The sequence below is a fragment of the Macrobrachium rosenbergii genome, chromosome 25, assembly GCF_040412425.1.
Source record: "Macrobrachium rosenbergii isolate ZJJX-2024 chromosome 25, ASM4041242v1, whole genome shotgun sequence".
NCBI classification, from domain to species: domain Eukaryota; kingdom Metazoa; phylum Arthropoda; class Malacostraca; order Decapoda; family Palaemonidae; genus Macrobrachium; species Macrobrachium rosenbergii.
Genome location: NC_089765.1, coordinates 29,044,591 through 29,057,436, shown reverse-complemented (window position 1 = coordinate 29,057,436; position 12,846 = coordinate 29,044,591). Strand labels below are relative to the sequence as shown.

General features: G+C 36.7%; 1 protein-coding gene across 4 annotated transcripts in view; it reads left to right on the top strand.

The window, feature by feature from the left end:
* The window catches only part of LOC136852520 (kelch domain-containing protein 3), a 145,245-nt gene that overhangs the window by 114,638 nt on the left and 17,761 nt on the right, over positions 1–12,846 (top strand). For all 4 annotated transcript variants that reach the window (XM_067127220.1, XM_067127221.1, XM_067127222.1 and 1 more), the window contains exons 7-8: positions 9,143–9,251; positions 11,948–12,051. In XM_067127220.1, the coding sequence (XP_066983321.1) occupies positions 9,143–9,251; positions 11,948–12,051 (213 nt within the window). The remainder of the gene's footprint in view (positions 1–9,142; positions 9,252–11,947; positions 12,052–12,846) is intronic.

Genomic DNA, 12,846 nt, shown 5'->3' with positions numbered 1-12,846 from the left:
TCAGCAGACAAAATAAAAATGATCTTCTAAGGTTTGGAATATCAACACAAATGTAGTATCATTTGGAAGCTTTTTTTTTCACAAACGACCACTTCATTCATCTATCATGTGTTTTATAACTTCACACCTCTGTAGCATAGGCAAAGGAGGTCCACTAAAGAAAGCATCCCTCATTCACAAATTTCCAAAGTTTTCATGGGGAAAATAGCACAGAATAAAGGAATCAAAAGTGCTGGTGAACAGACACTTCAGTATGGGAATTGTGAGAAAGTATCAATTATGAATTCACATGCAGTGGTTCAAGGATTGCCTCTAACTGTAGCAGCAACACAATGCCATTCTATGAAAGTATATCCAAGAAACAGAGGCTGGTATCATATACTTGCAGTATGACTACAGAAGAGTGAGGATGGAGACTGATAAGTTGCATATGTGGACTCTTAATTACAAGATTATCTCCAGTTTTAGAGAGCCTCTTCAAGGCCACATAACACTATGGCTTTTTGGGATATATTTGTGCACATATTTATCTAATAAAGTAGTCTAGTTCAGCCATTAGCAGCTGTCTTTGACACATCCCACCATTGTCTCCTTAGCTCTAAGCTGTTTAAGGCCATTGACTAAGATGTCTCAAATTAGGAGAATAGAGATTATTTGCAGTCTTTAAAGTCTTTCCCTACAACCTTTTCTGCATGAAAGTTCCGCACAAAATATCCCAAAGCGCTTTTGAGTTCTGCTTCAGTAAGTGATCATGGCTTATATTTTAAGTGAAAGAATTGCAAATGTAACTATGACTGATGTTTCAAACTCTCAGTTCAAGTAGGCTGTAAGTATCCTCTGAAGGCCATGTACAGTTTTTGAAGTGTCCGATAAATCTGGGGGGGTTGTCGCTGGGGGCAGTATTGAACATTTCCAGTGCAGCTAGTTTATTTTACTCTCTTAGTTTGATTCTGGCAGCCATTTAGAAGGACAACTGGATGATTTCCATCAACATGTAGGATGCGTACTTTCACATCCTGATACATCCTCAGTGGAGAAGTATCTTCACTTTGCCTTCAAAGGGAAGGCATTCAAGTTCTAAGCTCTGTGTTTTGGTCCAAGCACGTCACCACAAGTATTCACCGTGTATTGCCCCATTAGCAGGATGGTGTCATCTGCTTGGTATCAAGAGTTCTCATACAGTAATCTCTCAATTATCCACATTGCCATTATCTGGAACTCGACATTATCGGACATACCCAGACCAGGGATCAAGGCCCTAAAGATATATGATATATATAAATTTTTAGAAATTTGAAAAAACATCCCTGTGATGGTTGGCAATGCCGCATGGTCTCAAGACAATGTTGGTAACATGCATACACTCAAACTGACTGGGAAAGGGTTGTGGGGGTGGAGGAAGCAAGGTTAGATTTATGGAGATGCCCTGACCCGGATTAAAGTGAATTTGACAATCGTTTTGACATTTCTGACTTCCCGGATTAATAGAATCTCACTTGTTTGTGACCGTTTGTGACTCAGTTAGTATCAGGGCTTTATTGTGAGAAGTAGCTATATTTATGAAATATCAAGAATTTTGTTTTTTACGTTGTCTTGATCACAAACTGGTAGCTATCCTCAGTACTTACAACAGATAATTTGTGAAAAATTTTTGTTTGCCTTGCAGTTTTTCGGAAGATGAATATTTTGTATGATAATTTAATAGGTTGTGATGACCCAAAATTAGATTTCTTAATGACATGTAAAATGAGTCAATATCATACTGAATTTTTCTTTGGCAAAATCAGAAGTATGGGGGATTGCAACAACAATCCTACTTCTTGCCAGTTTTCTGCAGCATATAAAAAATCTTGATCCACAATGACGTCCAGGATGTTCTTAATGCAAACTGCATTCCACTGGAGTCAGTGCCAATTGTAAAGTATTCCAGTAATAGTGCAAATTCATCTGTACTGGCTGCAAATGCTTCTTTGGGTAGGAATAGGTTAATGGTTAACAATTGTAACGCATTGTCTGCATATGAACCAAATGAAGAGATTACACATATGTCCCTAGTTCTCGTCAGCTGTCACTGTGCTCCAACAGTATTGTTGTGTATATAGCTGGGTTCATTGTGTACAAATTAATCTTTGCGTTGCGAAACATGCATTGATGCTCTAACTGATAAACCAAAGAGCACAGTGCAGAACTTAATTAGATTGAAAAGTAAGGGAAATGTAGTTCACCCCTCGGATGATGGTATTGAAATTAGATTGAAAAGTAAGGAAAATCTAGTTCACCCCTCGGACGATGCTATTGAAATATGCCAAAGGTGTGAAAAAATTTCTCAAAAATCTATATCTTTTTATGAAAATTGTGATATTAGTCTCAGAAGGAAAGGTTTCCAGAAAATTGTTAATGCAGTATTAAAATATACTAACAAGCAGAGTTTTTCAAAAATAGCCGATCACATGTATGACAGCGAGTCAATAAGAAATCATGTCATTTTGCTTATTAAAGTGATTGCAGAAAAATACTTGAAAGTACGATATTGCTATGCTGCGAAAACATTTTTGGCAAAATTTTTGGCTCAAAACACAATGCAGAGTTGCCAGACATATACAACACATATTCACTTCATTGGCCTGTAATTTCAATTTTAATTATCAGTTGGCACATACCATACATATGTATACATGCATATACAATATATAAATATATATATATATATATATATATATATATATATATATATATATATATATATATATATATATAAATATATTATATATATATATATAGTGACTCTCAAGCAACTTGTGATTCGATTATCACGAATTCACGACTTCATGGAGTTTTTAATATGTATTAATGGAAAATATATTGCGGATTTTCTGGAAAATTCTAGAAAAATCACGATATATGAACACCCAAAATTTCTCTTTAAATCCATTAAAATATTAATAATAAATAGTATTTCCTAGTCTAAGAACAACAAAACAAGTGTAAAATAGCAAAAAAACACATATTTGCACTTGTAACTCCTATGACAAAAAAAAAACCATCTGGAAAGTGATGCCTATAAATGGAAAGTGATGCCTATGCAGTAGAGTACCGCGTGTTCCACTGTTGGGAAAACACAAAGCGTACCATCTCGGTGACTAAGTGCGTTGTAACACGGGCTGTGATTGGTGCATGGGAGGGAGACTACAAATCACAGCTTCCCGATTTTTAATCGGGCCTGTGATTGGTGCTTAGACTGATCCTCAGAACTCGCAGCATCTCCCCTTGTCTCTCTCTCGCGACCACTTCACTTCAAGCTTTTTCGCCAAACGGTTTACTTTACGCTGTGCTGTGATTTTTTTTGTGGTTTTTGTTGAACTTTGCTCCAATTTTCACCCCCTGCAATGGCTTCCAAGGCTGGTACTGAGCCTAAACGCCATCGAAGAATGATGATGATCGCTGAAAAGGTGAAACTTCTCGATATGTTGAAGGAAGGGAGAAAGTTCGCGGCTGTAGCCCGCCATTTTGGCGTGAATGAATCCACCACTTGCTACATCTACAAGGATGAGGCGAAGATTAGGAAGACAGCAGCCATCACCTTTAACAAGTTGGCAAAGAGAGTGGTTACGGCTTGTAATAAAACTATTCGTCCTTATGGAAGCTGCTTTGGCCTTTTGGATAGCCGACTGCTGAAAGAAGAACATAGCCTTGGATACGAACATTATCCAAACAAAGGCTAGGATCCTGTACGAGACCTTCGCCGCTAAGGAACCAGAGGACGACAGTGGCGAGCACAAAGAAGCAGAAGAAGATGAAGAAAACTTAGATGATCCGTAGCCAAAGATATCCAGTCATTCACCACGCCCTAGGAGAGCTGTTAATCAGCTCAGTGGTCTGGTAAAACTAAGGTATACTTAACTTAACCAGGTAAGAAAATGCAATTTTCTGATAGCAAAGGGTGGTTTGCAAAGTTTTAGAAACACTACGGCCTAAAAAGCGCTTCCTTGCATGGCAAGGCTACTTCGGCTGACACGGTTGCTGCTGAAACATACGTCAATGAAACCTTCAAGAAGATTATCTCTGAAGGTGAATATCAGCCTGAACAAGTTTTTAATATGGACAAGATGGGTTGTTTTGGAAAAGAAAGCCCTCGCGAACTTTCCTGTTCAAAGAGGAAGCAAAAGCCTCTGGCTTTAAAGCATACAAGGATCGTGTGACCCTCGTGATGTGTGATAATGCTGCGGGATTTTTATTAAAGCCAGGACTTATTTACAAGTCTAAAAACCAAAGGCTTTAAAAAACAAAAACAAGAATCTGCTACCCGTACATTGGATGCAGAATCCAAAGGCCTGGATAACGAAGATGCTGACCTCCGACTGGTTCCACCAGTGTTTTATCCAGCAAGTGAAGGTGTATCTAGCAGAAAAGGGCATGCCATTCAAAGTCCTTCTCATTATGGATAATGCTGGTGGCCATGCTACTGATCTGTCGTATTTGGGGTTCAGGTTGAGTTCCTACCACCCAACACGACGTCACTTATTCAGCCAATGGACCAGGGAGTTATTAGGGCGTTCAAGGCCCTATACACGAGGAATGCCCTGGCGAACCTGGTTGCTTCCATGGATGCCGCCCAAGAAGACGACGATTTCAACTTGAAGGCATACTGGCGGCAGTACACAATTGCTACGTGCCTCCAAAATATCCACAAGGCATTGGAAGAAATGAAGCCTGCCACCATTAACGCCAGCTGGAAGAAGTTGTGGCCCCAGGTTGTTTACGACAACAAAGGATTTACACCTGCCGAAATCCAACACTCGGCAGTACAGAAAGCTGTGCAGTTGGCTGCGATCCTTGGAGGTGAGGGCTTTGCAGACATGACCAAGGGCGACGTCGACAAACTTCTAGACTGCCACTCCCACCCGCTAACTGATGAAGACCTCAAAGAGTTGACGAAGTCAGCGAGCAAAGAAGAAGAAGAAGAAGAAGAAGCAGCGCAGCAAGAAACAGAAGTTGTCTCCCAAACTGGCTTGACTTTGGAACAGCTCACCGGGCTCTGCAGCCTGGCTAAGGAACTGCAAGAGCGGTCACAGGAATGGGACGACGATATGGTTCGATTGGTTCAATTCTGCAACATGGTCGATGACGTCGTGGCCCCCTACAAGATGCTCTTCGACTGGAAAGAGAAGCAGCGGCAGCAACTGCCAATCACAATGTTTTTGCAGCCTCACAAAAAAGAGCCAGTTCCTGCTGCTGCTACCATGGTTACACCTTCGGAAACCGTGGAAGAAGTGGAAGAGATGCCCAGGAAATGGCACCGCCGTCTGAAGAGAGATAAAATACAATCATTGACTGCACAGTAAAAGTCATCATCACCTTCATCGTCATCATTTTTACTGCGCAACAAATTCATCACCATCTTCATTCAAGTTTTACTTCAACTTCTTTTGTGGTGAGTACAGTAACAATCTTTATTTTTTTTTTAATCTTAAGTGTTACTGTACAGTACTGTAGTACATGTAATACAGTACAGTAACATGATACTGTATTGTATTACTGTATATATTATTACTGTATGTATACAGTATTTTTTTTCATTTAAAGCTCGCCGATCACGTCATATACTATAGCTACTTTACCACAGTAATTTAATCCCTGCTATATGGTACTATAAACTTACCTACCGAAGTCATATTTCTTAACAGTTGTCCCTGTTATTAATAGAGTAAAGGGTGGGTTGTTAAGAGTACAGGGAGGGTTTTAAGAAGTCCAAATACTGTACACGTTAAATAAATTAATATGCTGTTTGTACTTCGCGGAATTTCAGTTATCGCGGCCGGTTTTGGAACCTATCTCCCGCGATAAACAAGGGGTCACTGTATATATGTATGTATATATTACATATATACAGTATACATATTTGTATATTTGCATAATATGAAAACCAGGTGTCTGAGATTTACTGTATTGACCAAACACCTGGAGACCGTAGTACTTAAACTTGAATTTGTTTTGAAAGTTTTCTGGAAAAACAGCTGTTTATCTCATAACTGTTGTTTTGAATTTTGCTCAAGGGAAGGTTACTGTGTTTTCTTTTGTCCTGAAGATTAGTCTGTTTTTCTAAAAAAAAATTGTATGGAGTCGGTGGTTCTTCCACTTGTGTATATTTTATATTATCTATGTATCTTTATTTCCCTTTAAATTGAAAATAATATACATGGCTTAGTAAGAGCGTCTAATTTTTCCTTGAAAGGAAACAGACGAAAGAAAAAACAAAAAACGAAAAGGGGCTCATTTATTTCTATAAGTGCCAATCCTTTCCAAAGGTCTTTTTGACAGTCTTTCTGGGAATGGGCACTGACTGACCTGGCCACGTGGATTAATGAAGGGTCTATATGGTCAGGGCATCTCCATTACTCTAACCTCCTTGGGAGGAAGCCTTGAGAAATTACCATGGTTTGTAGGCGGTTGGTCAGATGGCTTGGCACCATTGGGGAGGAGGGACAGTAAAGCTGTGTAGAGGAAGGCTTTAGAGGGTTGTTTTTGAGGGTGGGTGGAGCTGGGGAACAGTTTATATGGCTGGGAAGGGTTGGGGATGCAGTGTTGGATGGGTGAAGAGGGCTAGGTAGACCTGAATTGATAGAGCTTGTTTGGTTTTGTGTTTTTATGTTAATGATACAGTAATTCATATTTTATTAAAGGATATGTACAGTACTGAGAGAGAGAGAGAGAGAGAGAGAGAGAGAACAGAAGTATGATTACATTGAAGTCTAAGTACAGTAACACATATATGCAGTCCTTCACTTTTTTATTTATATTTTATGCTACAGTATTCTTTTTTATATTTTTACTGTGTTTTCTCATTATTTTTTTGCAAACCAAAAGATAAGCATAATTGTGTATGAAGGCTATGAGAGAGAGAGAGAGAGAAAATGAGGTATGTTTACATCAAAGTCTATGCACAGTAACACACATCCTTTACTTTTTTGACTTATGTTTTATGCTACAGCATTCTTGTGTATATTTTTACTGTATTTTCTCATTTTTTTATTCTTTTAAACAAAATGATAAATGCAGTCGTGTGTGAAGGGTATGTATGGACGCACACTTTTATTCCATGCTGTTGGTGAACTTGCTACAGCCTGTTTGGTTTTGTCTTGCCTATTTATGAAATTTGCATTTTAAATATTTGTACGGTGATTAGAAATGAAACATCAACAGCGATAAAATACTCTCTTGTGTGCTGTTATAATATGCCAAATTAATATGTCAAGGAGTACACCAGAATACTGATCTGTATGTTAAAGGTCTATTTTGGATTAGCAGGCTGATATGGACTGCTCACTTTAAATCATTTGCAGGCAAATCTAGGGATGTGTTTTGAATTTTAAAGGTATTGACAAATACAACTAAGGATGGAGATCACCAAACACTTAATATATGAACCCTTTTTTTTTTCTTAAACTTGATCGAAGAAACACTCATTCAGTAGTCTCTTCCATATTAAAAATTTAGACTGCACCATGTGACCTCAGACTTGCCACAGATCCTTTGAAATCCTCTCTAATCCAAAGGCTTTTAGCTTATGCAGTGGAGTTGCCTTTAGACTCACCAGCAATGCATGGCCAGTAAATGCTCTTATAGATTGAAGAAACTCCTAAATCCCTTGCCTTCAAAAATGCCGTGCAGAAAGATTTTAATTTTAGTTTTATGAGAGGTCAAAGTATTCCCACCTTTATGGGTTTAAAGTAAAACATAGTTCAAATCAATTTGAAAAAGAATGTGTTAATCCATTTTATAAATTCTTAGACCCCACCATAGAAATTTCAATAAATGTTCAGTAACTACTTTACATGATTTAAAAAGAAATTACACCAAAGGAAATTCAGTCAATTTTTATAGAAAATAATTTAGATTATGAGGCATTAGGTTCATTTATATAGATGGATGCAAACTCAGTTTTGGTGTCAGTTTTGAATGGTGCCCATCCGATGATGATGATGATGATACCTTATGTAGTGTCAAGCAGTCAAAAGTGATGTATCTACCTAGAGGTGTAGCAATGTGACTAGATGATATGAAATAGCTTTGTCATAAGCAGATTAGACCTTAACTCGCTCATGGTATCTTGTTGGATAGTACTTACCAGCCTTTTTTTTTTGCAATGACTGTTTACTCCCCTTGACTGCAAGGCATATGTTGCTTTAATGCCCAGTCTTTGGGATCTGCGAGATCAATTTCTTAAGACTGGAAGTAGGTATTGGAGGTATATTTTTGTGAAGGTTAATCCAGAATCTGGCAACAAATTTAATTTTTAATATTATGTCGGAGAATATAATTATTTTCCTGTAGCACTTAAAAAAAAATTGTTTATTAATTTTTATCCTGTGAGTAATATGCTTTTATTAGCCTTGTCAATGACCCACCTAATTGTGACACTGATAACCCTAAGTACAGGGTTATTATAATGAATGACTTTCTGTGTCTTTATTGTACAGGTATAGTTAAGACACTAAACCAAAATTTAGTGATAAATTACATCCACTAATGTTGACTTACATTAATTTAAAAACTCATAATTCAAGCAACAAGTCTGTCACTGTAAATGAAATCTGAAAGCTAAATTTGATCACATTCAGAAATTCAGCTTTTGTGATCTAGAATGGTAATAAAATTAAAGTTCACCCACCGGATCCCAACTTTTCTGTGATAGTTTTTCAGGTAATGAAAAGTTTATTTCTTGGTTTTTTAAAGTCATTGAAAGTTTTATGCCTCTGTAACTGGGAAGTAGATAATTGAGAGATAACTCATAAATACAGATTTGTTTTTATGCCATAATTTGATGCTGTATTTTGTCACAATGTCATTTACACCCAGCTTCAGTGAATTCACTGGTCATTGTTCTAAAACTTTGAATCCTGTGCTTGGAATCATTTGAAGCAAGTGGCCACTTTTGTATTGCGTTTTATCAGTAATGGTAACTTTAATCAGTAGACTACTGAGAATATGATATTCACCCATGCCTGTTTGGAATATGTTTTATGGCTTTTTGGTTTCATTTATGATATTTTGTTGGACCTTCAGTAGATTTTTCGATATGTTTGTGACATTTTCCATAAAAAAATTAACATTTTTCTTAAGATAATGACTTTTCCTTCTACAGCAACACGTCAGTGGGGTGAAGTTAAACCCCTTGGTGAAGGGCCTTGCCCAAGGAGAAGACAGTCTTGTTGTGTTGTTGGCACCAAAATGTTCTTATTTGGAGGGACTAGGTAAGTGTTATGATAATTATTTTTGCAGATAAGCAAAGTCCTTTTTAATTTTCTTATGTTTTCTAAGTAGGCCTTGAAAGAATCGGTATTTGCTGTTTTTTATGTTGTGACGTGCTTTTTTTCTTTTTGTTCAGGTTAGATTGGATTTCTCTTGGATAAAATACAATTCCAGTTGATATATCCGATTCATAATTGTACTTTTTGTTTTCATATGGGTATGGTTTTCTTAATTCCAGTTGCTTAAGATTCCTTCACCATTTAGAATACAGTATTGCATTCTCATTTGAGATTCTTCCTTTATTTGTTGTCTTCAGATCTTGATTGCAGGAACAACGTGGTTTCACTGTTTTATTGCTGTGGATATTGTAACCACTGTTTTTATGTGATAAAAAAAAGTTCCTTTTCTCTCAGACAGCCTTGTATCTGCCACCATATTACCATATCTTGCATTTACTCAGTGGAAATCAGAAATCTTGGTTTGTAGATTGTCTTTTCCTGTACTGTCAAGCTTTAGTGTTCTTTATGAACTTGTTTCTGTCATGGTACATCTTGCAAGAGGCAGCCCCATCTCCTCTTTCCTAGTTAGGCAACCCATTTTACTTTTTCTTGAAAATGGAACCGGGTTTCTTGCAACGTTAGCTTCTACGATAAAGGAAAATGAAACCTCTGACACTGTATACTCTTAATAGGTTTTGAGGTGCCGAGGGGCCAAAACTGTTCCTCTTGAGTTACAGTATTACAAAGCATGCTTGAATCACATGAAACTGCTGTTATTTTAGGATCTACTTGAGGCATCCACTAAAGGTTCTTGTTGGCAACTAGCATTTCTCCATATTTTGTTCAGAGAAGGGAAGTGTATGTACATTTACTGTGAATTTCCTCTGTTGCATTTATTATAAACTGTGCTAAAGCAGTATATCCCCCTTTAGTCCCTGGCTGTGGTGCTTTTTCCCTTTACATTGATCTTTCCTTTTTGTTATTCTTGGGGTCCAGTTTCAACTTTACCTTTTGTTGTCTTTCCTCATGGATGCTCAGTTTCAGGTTTTCTGATTACATTGCACAGCATTGTATCCGGAATCCGTTAATCCAGAGACATTGGTTTCTCCCCTTTATTTTTTTATAAAGGTTTCTAGTGTGTTGTCTCCCAAGATTACTAGATTCTATAGATTTTCATGTCAACGTAGTATCTTTGTGGATGAGCACAAGCTTAGTAATACAGTACCTGTTCCAAAGAGTGGCATATCTGCAGATTGCAGTAACTACAGGACAATCTCTATTCTCCCTATACTCTCCATAGCTGCTGAAAAACTTATTTTTAAGCCATTACATAAGTCTTTACCCTGAAATAATGCACACCTTTATCTCATACCAAGAAAAATGAAGGAGATTGAGCCAGGCAAAGATGCTGAAGGTAAAAGAGCTGGAGGCACAATAGGAGCCCAGGCATTCCAGCCACAATCACCTTGACTGAAAGCAAGGAACTAAAGACAATACTCAACATCATATTTAAGCCAACCATGACAAAGCTCTCAAACATACACTACTAGTAAAATACATAGAATGAGGAATAATCCTGGCTCTGAAAAATTCAGTTCTAGGATAAAAAAAAAACCATGCTCTTAATGACATGGTATTCAAGTTTGCACATTGTAGGCATATATAGAAAATACAGTGCTTACCTTCCACATGCCTGTACTTGAAGTGGCCAGAAATGATATAGATGAAAATATTTTTAAGAAATAATACAATAAAAATATAAGAGTAAAATTCATTGTTGTAAAATATGAACTAAAAAATTACTTACATTTCATCATAAAACTTGAGTTTCATTGTTAAAAACAGACTAATATGAAAACAGTTGCATTAAACATATAAGGAAATCTCATTTTAAAAAGATCTTGTAATCAAACATGGCAATGAGCTCTTGGGAAAAAAATGTAAAACCGTTTTCCATGCAAACCACAAAAATTCAAAAACATAGTATATAATAAATCTTACAGAAAGGCTTCAACCGTCAGTGACCAGTCAGGAGGCACAGAAATAGATTAAGTACACAGTGTTAGCAGTTATTGAGCTCAACTATTGACATGAAATATACCAAAGATAACATTTTAGGTAAAAACTTGATGTTGATCAGTATCTAATAAATTAACCAACACTTTGCAAATAGGTAAATATGGAAATAATAAACTAAATTAAAACCTCAACAGTATATCCTCAAACCATTTGAAAAGTAAATTCAAAGAGACTTCCGAACTCAGTGCTGGTGAACAAAGGTAGTAAAGGAAGTACTTAAAAATCTTTGGAAATTATCTTCAGTCTGCTGAAGGAAACTGTCATTGCTCTTCACAGGCTAAGCAGAGTTTCACAGAAAATCTTATTAGTACAATTAAAGTTATTACCAATGCAAGGAAAAGTAAAGTACGTAAATGGAAATTAGAAAAGACAGACACATTAGTCCTGAACAGATATGTTGGAGTTACTGTACTTCATTCAACAGCAGGTACAAAATATAATTTAGTTAGTTACCCAAGACCTAAGAACTATATGTGCTGGTATATACCATTGGATTGACACACCTGGGATTCACACATACTACACAATTAGGGCTTGTTGAAGTACACGATAGGTTTTTGATGAAATATACATATTTCTGTTATTAGTAATAAAGTTAATAAGGAAGTTTTCTTTTCCAGTCCAAATGAAAATTATAATGAAGCAGAAGATCCAATTCTTGGCTTCGCAGACCACTCAGATAGAAGCCTTAAAGACCACAATGATTTACATGTCTTAGATTTAGGTAAGGCATAATTATTATATTTCCCCGTATTTATCATTTGGATGCAAGTCTGAATGGTGAAAATGATTTATATGGCCAAAATTTTATTAAATCTTTGCATGCTATTAGATATAGTTGTTGGACTGTATTTGTTTCACCATAAACCCATCACTCCTATATAGCCCACATTCATGGTGTTCAAATCTCCAAGACACCTCAGTCCTTTGTCTGACAGGCAGAACAGCAGTAATAGCCATATGTGTGATCCATCCGGATTCACAGGTATGTAGTATTAACCTGCCACAAGTTTCATGCATCTGCTTAGTGGGCAGCAGCTGAGCATATTTCCACAGGCTCCACCTTAGTACATTTTCACCAGTTATTTCCAAATACTAAATAATATTATTGTAATTCATTATCTTCATTAACTTTATTCATCTTTTCTCTGTATTTCATAGTTAGGTGATCATTGACATTTCATACCTTAATAAGTAGATATCTTGAGTGGTTTCAGTTCTAGAATATTAGCCATATTTGTAATGTAATATCAAGTAATAAAAATATTAGAAATAATAGTTATAGCTTGATAAATAAATTAGTTGATAATTTGCATGCATTTTGGCAAAGAGGCCATGTGCTGGGCCAAAATTCTCCAGTTAGTTTTCCTACTTCTCACCACCACTAGCAGAACTCTTGATATTCAGCTTATTGTGATAAGTGCAACAAAAAAACTATACACTGTTCATATATGTCTTTCATTTCCCATTGATGTATATTTGTTTTAACTTGGCCAACCTTAAAGTTTGCTTGGTCAGG